An 11,384-nucleotide genomic window follows, 5' to 3' on the forward strand; every position below is an offset into this window, starting at 1 on the left:
CGCGGACAATGACCCCTTCTCTCCTCGCCGCCGCCTCCTCCCCGACACCGCCCCCTCGCAGCTCACAGGCAAACCTATTAGCCATTCAGGCCGACAAAACCCCGCGGCCCCGCGCATTGTCCCGCCGAGCGCCCGGCCACCGTCATTAGCCCTGATTACGCAGAGCCGCCTGACAGCCCCGCGGGCCGCTCCACAGACCCCCCATTCACGGCCGCCCCCGGGCCCCGCCTCACAAAAGGAGCGGAAATCGTCCGCGCTCTCGCGTCCCCGCTGAATAGAGCGAAAAGCTGCTTCTCCTTTCCTCCCGCCCCATTCACATTCTCTTTGGATACAATATTTTTTTCCTTTTTGTTAAAATTAGGGAGAGGGAACGAGGTCAAGGAAGACTTTGCTTGAGCTCTTTGCCTGTCATTTGTTTAATGTAAACAGAGAGCAAGCCCTCCCCACCCCCATCCTCTTCTCCCCTCCCTCCCAGATTTTTTATAAACAAACTGGGGAAGTGAAAGGAGGGAGTGACGGGTGGAAGCGGAGTGGGTCATTAACGTGGAGGCGAGAGGAACTGCGGCATTTGGGGAGCAGCAGGGACCGTCGCTTTTTTTGGTGAAACTGGAGTGTGGCTGAAATGTTTATTAGCCGGGGAAAGAGCCTGACCTGGGGCTTGGGGTAAAATCTTAACATTGGTCAGGTTCGTTGAAATATTTAATATAAAAATGCTCTTTCCAATCTGCTGGAGTAACTGCTTTTTGGGAAATTGTGACAGAAGAATTGCAGGAAAAGAAAGGAAGGAAACCCATTTTATAGAGATTTTGTCAAATTCAGAAACCTTCAGCCTTACCACTACCTGGATTTTTCCCCCCCAAAACCCTAAAGACCAGAATGAAGCTGATATGGAAAAAGTCTTAAAAAGAAACCCTTTATATGTCCTTGGGAAGATTGGAAAGATTAAAATAAAATAAATCTCTGTGAAGATCTGGACTAATTTCCAACATGTGGTCACCAAAGAATTGGTTATTCACAGAAGCAATTAGGTGCCATCACATTTCAGATAAACATTTTTAAAAATCTTGCATGTGTCACCCTCTTCAGATTCTAAAGTGAAATTAGATAAATACATCTCCAGATTGTTGAAACAGAATAGCTACTTTAAAATGTAGGCAGCTTGTTAATTTAAGTAAATGGTAGATGTAGTTTAAAGGCTTTTGTCAAAGCAGGAATTAAAAATCCTCCATCACTGTTTGGTCTTCTCTTTTTGTTCAAGCAATAAACTGTCACTTAAAAATTATTTTGTAAAGAGAAAGCTTAGTTCCCTAGTTACCCCATTTTCTTGACACTGCAGAATGGACATTTTCTTCTGCTTTTAGGTATCATTTGAACTGGTGGCTGGAGTGGGATTTTTAGAATCTCAAATTCTTTTACATTATTCCACTAATTAGTTCTTTCCCATCCCTCTCAGACCTGGAAGCATAAACTTAAGAGAAAATTTGCCAACAAACTTCTCCAAACGCTAGTTCTGGACAGCCCAATAGTTAGGGTGGAGTGGGGCTGGGGAACAAGAGTGGGTATCCGTGGCTACTCCTTGGCAGATTAAGGACTAGGATGAGGCAAGGGAGGTACTTGGAATGCAAAATTTAAGGAGGCACTCAATCTCAGATGCCTTGCACTTGCTGCACTTGCATAACCTTGACAGTGAGTCCCCTCCTGGCCTCCCTCTAGTCCTGGCCGGCCCCTTGTTGGCATTCTAGGAACTACCTGGGGCTCTAGGAAACAAAATTAAGTGTTGACCAAGCTCTACCATGGGAGCCTTTGAGGACTCACAGGAGGGCTTTTGCTTGCTTTTGGAAAGAACACCAGTTTTATCACGAAGACTTACCCACTCCTTCCATCTAAAGCTCTTGTGCAAGAGAGTTTTGATTTTCAAGAATTCTCTGGATAAGGGCCGCCACACACAATGACAACATTTATAAAGTCCAAATGAGCCAAATCTATTTAAGCGATTTAGAAACCAAAAATCAACCCTTACTCAGTCCTGGGCTTCCATTGTCTATCTTGCCGTTTGGCTGCTTTTTGTCTTCCATGACTTCACTTATTTTTGTTTGGTTTGCACTTTGGCACTTCTGCCTAAAGAAGTTAGCAGGCTTCTGATCCAAAGATCATCTTCTAAGGACAGAAAGGCAAATGGAAAAGGCTGTAATTGGGGGATGGGGACAGTAAAGAGGGAAGTCAGCTCAAGTGATTTAAAGATCAATGTCAAATTTTATAATATGCAATCTGTTTCACTAGGAACAAAATTAGAGACTCTGGCTAGCATTTATTTTCTTAGTGCAAAGATGGTAGATGTTTTTGTGCTGTATAGGCATGCATTTGTTCATGTGTAGGTGCACACATGCATGTGCACGAGGAAAAATTAAATGCTAAAAATATTTTATATCTTAATTGAGGCCATTACGAGGACAATGGGGCCCTTGATGACTTGTTCTATGCTTACTTCGGAAATTAGGTTTTTAAAATGCCAGTTATTTCTACAGCCTTGTTTTACCCTCAATATGTGACATGATTACATCCTTTCCCCCATCTCAGTATCCCTCTTGTTAAAAACCATTCATTTCATTAAAACCCACTTCTGCAGCAAGAAGATGTTAGTCTAATTATTTACAACCTCTCCTGTCATCTTTTGTCTTATTTTAGTAATAGGTCAATGCTAAATGCAGTATATGCTCACTGTAGCATGATCATGGGTGCCTGCTGCTATTGTATGGAAGGGGGCCTCAAAGGAGGTAGAAAGCCTTTCTTGTTGCAGAGTCTGAGTCAGGATAGTTTTGCATTTTTAGAAAATAGGACTCATTTATTGAGTTCCAGAGTTTGGCTTCCTAAATTGCTCCTGAAAGCTGTTGACACTTCATATAAACGAGTGTCAAGTGGCCATGCCATAATTACCTGTGCTGGGGATGCGGGGACTTGCCTTAGAGAGGACGCTCACATGTTGCCAATTTTTAGCCTTAAATATATCATGTGTATGCATACATACATATGTGTTTGTATAGGTGCATACATATATACACATACATGTAATTTGATGTGGGAGGTGGTTATGGACCTACCATAGGTTGTTTAAAACATACACCAGGAAGCACCAAAGAAGGCAAAAGATATATAGATAAAGACCTTCCGGAGACCATTTGCTCAAGGGTCCCTGCATGCCTGGTGAAGGGAATGATCTTTATTATAATAATAATAATAAAAGGAATCTGAGAGCAGCTCCCTTAATTAAGAAGGTTGCCCACTAGGTTGTTTTATTGTTTGGCTTCTCCACACAGAACCCATCAGCACCAGCCTGCATGTTTAGAAACAGCAAGTTCCCCAAGCTACAGAGAAACCTACCATGGCGGTCTCTTAAATAAGTAAATAAACAGCATATATATGTTTTGTTAAAAAAAAACTTTAAAGCAAAAGTTATACATATATAACAGCGTCCTTTCGACGTGAAATACCCATGGGAGAATCTGGGCAGGCGCTCAGCTTGCAGTTCGGTTCCGAAGGCGACTTTGCAGCAAAATCCTTAGGACAAAGCAAAGCGAGAAGAACGTGGTGCTGGGTCAGGCCTCACCGCGGGTTCCCGTGGTCGCGGCCAAAGGGCGCCAGTGGAGCCAGGCTGGCCGCGGTGTGGGGCCGGAAATGGCAAACCCGAGCGCGCGGGTCCCTGGTCACCTGGCTTCTCTGGCGCTGGATTTGCAGGTCTCTCATCTTCTTTCCCTCTTTCATTTTGTTTTTCTCGTTTTTACACTGGAATCTGCTTCTTAGCATCCTGGATGGGCAACTCAGATGTCGCACTCGCTGTCGCTGGACGTGATGGAGATGGCTGAAGTGGCCGCCTTGCTGGATAGACTGGCGGCCGGGCTGGCGGCGACGCCGAGCACCTCTGACGTGCCGTCGCCCTCCGCCCGTAGTGCCCGCCCGGAACCCTGTGACAGGACCTGCTGCTGGAGTCTACGGGGAAGAAAGGGAACACGGGTCACAGCTCGTAACACAGCCGCCCGTCGCCCGCCCCCACCACCTCCTGCGTCCCTCCAGCCCGGCGGCCAGAGGCTCTTCCGTAGACCCGAGCAGTTAAGGCGAGGATTTCCCGGCAAGGCAATAGAGGTCGGGCAGGAGTCCGCGGCCGCCCCTCCGCGGGCCCCTACTGTTGTGCCCCACCATCATTCGCGCCCTTTCTCAGCGCCCCAGCTCCCAGGTCTTTGGTATACTGGGCTTGCAGGGTCCTCCCCATTTGTTGTCCACCTTTGGGAGATAAACAGGACTGTCAGGAAATAAACGAAGCGTGGGTGACAAGGACAAATCGGTCCCGGGGACATGGGATTCCATTTCTAATGGTGCGTCTGCCTGGGGCGTACGCCTGAGTCAGTGCTCCCGCGATCGCGTTGGATCGGGTCGGCCCGACCTAAAGGGAAAAAGGATTGTAAGAAGCATTTGGGCCTGGGGGATGAGGCTGGGCTCTTCCGCAAAATGTTTGGCTCATCGAGATCCACACTCTGGGAAATGAAAAGCCTCGGCCCATCGACTAGTTTGCTGTTTTGAGACAAGGGTGGCAGGCAGCGCATGGGAAGAGGAAAACTCGACTTCCTATTTCTCAAAAGTCCATTGAAAACTGTTTTCAAAGCATTACGGAGGGATGCACCTGGGCTTTGAAAATGATAATTAACATGAAACCGACACACTGCTAATAAGTCAGGCTTCCATTAATAGTAGGAGCCTGTGCCCAGGCTGACAAGAATTAGCTTTGGGTCTTGGGGTCTCTAATTGTAGGATTTTAATTTTTGTTTCTCTTCCCCTCTCCGTCCCAGTGAAGCCTTGGTTTGGTGACCGGGACCAGCTGCTGCAGCTGCCCGGAGGCGTGGAGAACCAGTGGGTGGGGAAGCAGAGCCGGGAAGGGAACTCCAGAAACCCAGAACGCAAGTGGTCTCTTAACCCGAGACAGACCGCGCTCCCAACTCCTGCTGAATTGGAGTCGCCAGGGACTGGGTAACGGCGCCAGAGGTGCCTCACCCGCCTCCTCCCCGGTGCGCGGAAATCGCGGAGGCCTCTAGGTACCGACCTGTTCTTGGCTGCAGCCGCTCGGTCCCTTTGTCGGCGGTTTTTGAACCAGTTGCCCACCTGCGTGGGAGTCAGTCCGGTTGCCTGGGCGAGCTCACGCTTTTTGCTGGGGTTAGGGTATGGATCCTGCAGGTACCACTCGCGTAGCAGGTGCCGCGTGCGCTCCTTGAAGCAGTGTGTCTTCTGTTCGCCGTCCCAAATGGTGCGCGGCAGCGGGAACTTCTTCCTTACTCGGTACTTGTCCACCGGCCCCAGGGGCCTTCCACGCAACTTCTCAGCCTCCTGATAGTGTGCTTCAAGCCAGAGCGCCTGCAGCTTGGCGTGCGACTCCTTGGTGAACTTGTGGTTTTCCAGGATATGGTAGAGCTCGCGGTAGTTGCCACCGTGAAAGGCCACGATAGCTCGTGCGCGCAGCACCGACTCATTCTTGTTGAGGGCCTCGCAGGCCGCAGGGGCCACGGGCAGCGACCAGAGGAAGCGACCCAGGCGCTCCACATCGCCGCTCTCTTCCAGGGTCTCGCATACCCCGGCCACTTGCTGGGGGCTGAAATTCAAGATGGGTAGCTGGAACATCGAGGCAGCTCCGGCAGCGGCGAGGGCACTGAGCCCGGAGCGGGACACGCAGCAGATGCCCGCGGGCCTGGCTGAGTGCGCCAGGCTCTTGTCGATGAGGCGGATTGGGGCAGCGGGGACACACGACTGGTGGCGGCGGTGGCGCAACGGCCGGGAGCGGGCGGCCCTGACTGGAGGAGGTGCTGGCTCCGCGGCTCCGGGTTCGGGCTCGGCTCGGCTCAAGCACGCCGGCAGGAGAGCTGGCTCCGCTACTGGGGTGGGCGGATTGGCGGCGCGGGCGCCAGGGAGACCCCTTGTCAGTCACCGGCTGGCTCTGCCAATCAAAGCTTGGACCAGCAAGCCAGGACTGTTTCAGCACCTCCCCGTGCTCGACAGCGCCCGCCGTTAGTCCCTGGACTTTTCCTCAGTATTTTGCAGAACCTGGAGGTTGAAAAGACATGCGAGTGTCTGGGAGAAAAAGAGAGGCGAGTGCGGCAGCGTTCACTCTTCTTCCCTCCCTCACCCCACTCTACCCCTCCCTCCCCTTTCCCACCAAAGAAGCAGTGATGCTACAGGAATTCAGGAATTCATTTTGGGGCGATGCGTTGTCTCGGTCGAGAGGTCTCCAGAGGACAAAGAGGACTGAGCCAAACTGAAATGCTCTGAGAATTCGCAAGTTTAGTTGTAGCGAAACAGCAAACCTTGCGGTGGGAGCAGGAAGCGGGTGGGGGGAAGCGATCTTCTCATTTTTTCCCAAGTACCCATCTCTACATGCCTCCCTCTTCCCGTTTCCAGTTGCCAAAGCAGCTGAGTGGGAAGCAAATCTGGAGCAGCAGGAACAGGACCAGGGATCTGTAGAAGAGGTCAGTTTGAACTCTAGCCTTATTCCCTTCAAAGCCCACTAAAATTTTAAATGAGAACAAGGACATGTTCACGTCTGATAAAGCAGATGCAGACCACGAAGTCAGACACTTTAAGAAAAGAAGGGTGGGCTCTAGGGACCTCCAAATAAAGAGGATAAATATACTTTCTCCCCCTCCCCCAGTTTAATGGGCTTGAACAAATGTGCAGTATAGCCACATCTAGAGCCGAGAAGTCATTGGTAGGTCAGGACAGCAACTTAAAAGCTTATTTCCGATATCTTTTAAAATATATCGACTTAACTCCTTTCCTTGCAGGCTTATTTTGCCCCTACCTTGTGTTAGAACATATACCTCTTGAGCTGGGGATAACAACTCTAACCTTGGCATTTTAGCCCAAAAGCAATTCGGTAAAAATACAATACAGGAAGGAATCCACTACAATGCGGGGGGCCTAGAAAGCGCTTCTTAAGCCGCTGAGCACTGACCCCTCCTGTAGTGAGGAAGGAGTGACTTGGTGTCTCTGACTTTGGGCTAGTAGAGTGAATTGGCAACTTTTATTGATTCCCAATTGGCAGTCCACATCGTACCATTTTCTGAGGCCTGGGTCAAAGAAACCATGATCTCATCCGGGCCTGTGGTAGGGGTTTGTTTAGTCTGAAAAAAATAACTGATAGGGGGCTGTATAACAAAAACGCCAGGAAAACAGTTTTGGGGAGGTCCATCCCTAGACAGAAATGAGATGAGAATGTTCACCGCCGAACTGGACTGGGCCCGACGGTCTTTTCTTTAGTATCAAGTACAATTTGTATGCGGCTTGTACAGATCTGGTAAATCAGAAGGCAGATAGATAGCACAGATGGTTGGAGGTGTCGGGTCAGATCACGCCACGCCTGAGTGCAGGGCAAAGCTCGTTCTGACGGAAAACCCTGATATTATTTTCACAGATCTTCACAGTTCACTCTAAAAAAATAGCAGAGGGGAAGAAAAAAGCCCTGAAACCATTTACATCATTTCTGTGAGATTGCCAACCGCCTCAACGGAGAGGCTTTCTTTTCTAAGCGTTCATTTTCTTGAAATACGACAGGGCAGGGGCAAAACAAAGAGGGCGATGAAGATAATGACAAAGCATAAACCTTATTTCCCTTGGAGCGACTTTTGAATCAGCCGGCAGGACAACTTTTAAAAAGAAACATCGCGTACAAGGGCCCCGAACATGCAGGCGGAGGAGAATCCGTGGTGCAGAAAATGAGGGCCTGGGAGGGGGCCGGGCAGGGATGAAGCCGGACCCGGGAGGGCTGCGATCCCGGAGCTTCTGGCCAGGGAAGGAAAGCACCCCCTTGCTCCAGTTTGCAGAGGTTTATTTTCCCTCTCGGGATGGTTCCTCTGCGGGCTATTGCTCGCGAAATTGTTTGGCGCGCACCCTTAGCATGCAGAAGAGGCGGTGGGGTCCTCGGAGACCTTACAGCCTGCGAGCTGAGCCGAGAGCCGACCCGGATCCCAGCGCCTAGTTGCTGAGGTGGGAGAGATTGTCCATGCCCCAGGAGACCACACGTCCCCCTCGCCCTTTTGCTGGACAGTTTGGAAGCGGCACATTCGGGGAGAGCTGGTTTCTTACCCTTAATCTTTGTGAGCAAGTCGACAGTCTAGGGGCCCCATCCAGGAAATGGGAATATTTATCCTATGGCCCATTTCTTGGATAATAGTTCTGCAGGTAATTAGATGAGGGCGCTTTGGCTTCTGAGGCTTGCGGGCAACTGGAACTAAGAGTCTGAGTTGGCCGCGCGGGAGCCGCCAGAAGGGTGCGGGCTGCCTGTGGCAGAGTCCGAGCACTGTCTGGTCGCTCGGCAGGAAGGGACTGAGAAGCGCCTGGAGATCCGGGGTCTACTATCAGGAGATCCATCTTCGCCATCGCAAGGGACTTGATTTAATTTTATTAACCCAAAGGAAATAGACTGCGCCAGGGCACCTTGGAATCACTTATTTGTTCCCCGGCTTCACAAGGGGAAGGGACGAACAGGAAGAAGTATGTGAGCCGAGCCCCCTGGGAAAGAGGGAAGCTTCACGGGATTCCTTAGAAATAACCCTGTTTCGGGGAAGGCGGTGACCCTCACCCCACCCTTAAGGTGTACTTCTCCTAGGTTTGCCAGACGAAAACTGTATCTTCGGGCTGGCTTTTCTTAATTTTACAGAAGGGTGTAATTTTTTTTTTTTCTTTTACCAGTTTTGAGGTTTTGTGCCAACCCTCCAGGCAACCCCTCACTTCTTATCCCACATTTCATTTTTCTTTTGCATTTGACCAGGAAATCAAGAAAGTACAGTGGCAGCACTTGGCCTTCGGCCTGTCTGGGTGGTTTTGCAACTTTCTACCGCTGGTTTGCAGCTAGTAGATTGAGACATGAGGTCTTGGACAAACTCTCGGGTCTTGCCGGGAATCCATAGACGTCTACTCAGCTTTCTCTAGAGTTGCATTTTGTGGGGCAAATATGGAGAAAAAAGCATGTAGAAGATGATGTCCAAGGGCAGGTTCTGTAGCTAACTGTTGCTGCTGGATTTAGGCAGTGTGCCCCAGGGAATTCTGAGGCTCATGCCAGAAATATCCGGAGTTCAGTGTGGGACTTCTGCACATATGGGGATCTCACTCCTGGCTCTGCCCCTACTGATTTTCCTCTCTAGAGTAGAGGACAGGTGGAATTCTTGTTACACCCTGCCGACCAGTAGCTCACATTTGCCAGAGGAGAGCAGTGCTTAGAAGTCAATACTTTCTTACCTCTGGGTTCCAATCTTATCTTTTCTTTGACTTTTCCTAAGTCAAATGTCTTTTTTAAAATGATGTGTTTTTGTTTTTTTTCTCACGCAATTTCACATAATGAGATGTTTTAAGAATGCAGTAATTGAGTCCGTCTAAATTCCTTGATAAAGACATTTGTGCTGCATCTGAGAGTCACAGACTGGAAGACAATGAGGTCCCCAGTCTTTTGTGTGATTTGGACTTTGGAAGAGATCTTGGTTTCCCTTTCCTGTGTCTCAAAGCCGAGTGTTGGTAGTGACAACTGGCTTTTAATTTTTATAACTCTACTTTTAAAAAAGTATAAAAATAATCTAGAAAGTTTTAAAAGGCATTTTTCAGACTTTGAAATTACAGTATTAAAAATTTACACTTTCAAACATTTATTTGGCATTCTGATTTTCAGGTATATCGTATGCATAAATATAGATGTATGTTCATGTATTTGATAGTACAGACCTTCAGATTTTGGAATGAATTCAATATTCTATTTTTAAAGTACTACTAACTATCCTAATAAACTGCCAAGGTAGATTGCTGTATTTCACGCATTCCTCTCCTGCCATTGTGCACCTTGTAACAAAGAACAGAGAAGGCGCTTTAATTGTATATTTCTGAGAACAAACACCATTTGAGCAATGTTTGTAGGTTTCCTAGTGTTGTTAAATTAACTGGCAAAAAAGTATTACAATTAAAATATTGACCTCATTTTAAGAGATTAGTATATTTTGTTATTATTCTTCATCAGCTATTTTTAAATGACATTTTCAAGTGGTACAAAATTGTTTATATTGTTAATTGGAGGAAATTTGTATGTTTAAATGTGGGACAATGCGCTACTTCACAGTGATGATTAATTAGTAGTAATGTTTTCTTAAAAAATGTTAGGCTGCCGGTTCAACTGTGTTTTGACTTCTAGCTTGTGGTTGATTCTAGGCACTTGGATAAAAATTTGTATCTAAGTCAAAGAGCATATTACAAATTATACTCCTTGTAATATAAACTGTGGTCTTAAATTCATTTTTCTGTAGTCTACTTCTTTAGGAGAAGCCTAAATGTTTACAGGGTTAACCACACTACTGCATTACTTGCTTAGAGCTACATACCAATGGGTTCTTGCCTGAAGGATTAGTGCTAAAAAATGTAGCCAGCTTGTCACTTAAAAACACTTTTTATTATTAGTAATGAAACATTTGTTGAATAAGTGAAAGAATGATTAGTTCATGGTTCTCTATTGGGACATTACTTTTTTCCCAGCAGCAGGTTATTTTTGACAATTTTCGAATCTAAGATCGAAATATCCTTCTAAAATACACATGGAAACCTTAAAATTCAATGACGTGAAAGAATGTAAGTTTGTTTAACGTCCTCTGGGATGCACCAAATATTATTCACATTAAACTGTATGTGTCATACATTGCATCAACCGTTTGTATTATATGCATAGTAAATCATAATTTCCTTCTAAGTACTCTAAAGTCAAATAGAGGCATCAGCCTTCAACAAATACCTTAAATTATCTGAGTTGATCCAGCTAGTTCACAAAAAGTGCTTATTAAATATTGCATCATAAGAAAATACACGCACATGACATCTTACCCTTCAAAGCAGCAATTCTCAACTAAGGGAAATTTTGTTTCCCCCCGCTTCCCCACTTCCAGGGGACATTTGTCAATATCTGGAGACAGTTTTGGTGGTCTCAATTGGCATCTAGTGGGTGCAGGCCAGAGATGCTGCTAAACATCTTACGATGAACAGAACAGTGGCCCGCCAGACCCCACAATAACAAAGTCAATAACACTGCTGTTAAGAAACCTTGACCCCAAGGATCTTGCCCCAAATAATCAACAAGGCACAGACATACAAAACCTGCTAAAGTTTGGTTTATTGTGGAGTTGAAGCATTTGCAAAGGACTCAGGGCACTTTCAATTTCATCTTGGGTCTAGGCCATACTAATAAAATCTGTTCCTAAGAGCTTACTGTAATTTTGTTTTTTCTTAAAATTTATTTTAAATGATACTTAGGATAACCAAATACTTATAAATCTTGTAAATATTTGTGGGAACGGTGAAGTTGTTTCTATCTTGTTAGGATC

General features: G+C 47.0%; 1 protein-coding gene across 1 annotated transcript; it reads right to left on the reverse strand.

The window, feature by feature from the left end:
• Positions 1-3,258: 3,258 nt before the first annotated feature.
• SIX6 (SIX homeobox 6) lies at positions 3,259-6,103 on the reverse strand. The gene is made up of 2 exons (XM_011968305.1): positions 5,090-6,103; positions 3,259-3,984 (listed from the first exon to the last, which is right to left on the reverse strand). The coding sequence occupies exons 1-2, from the start codon at positions 5,659-5,661 to the stop codon at positions 3,816-3,818; spliced, it is 741 nt and encodes a 246-aa protein (XP_011823695.1). The 5' UTR covers positions 5,662-6,103; the 3' UTR covers positions 3,259-3,815.
• Positions 6,104-11,384: the final 5,281 nt, after the last annotated feature.

Source organism: Mandrillus leucophaeus, unplaced genomic scaffold (genome assembly GCF_000951045.1).
Source record: "Mandrillus leucophaeus isolate KB7577 unplaced genomic scaffold, Mleu.le_1.0 Scaffold838, whole genome shotgun sequence".
NCBI lineage: Eukaryota > Metazoa > Chordata > Mammalia > Primates > Cercopithecidae > Mandrillus > Mandrillus leucophaeus.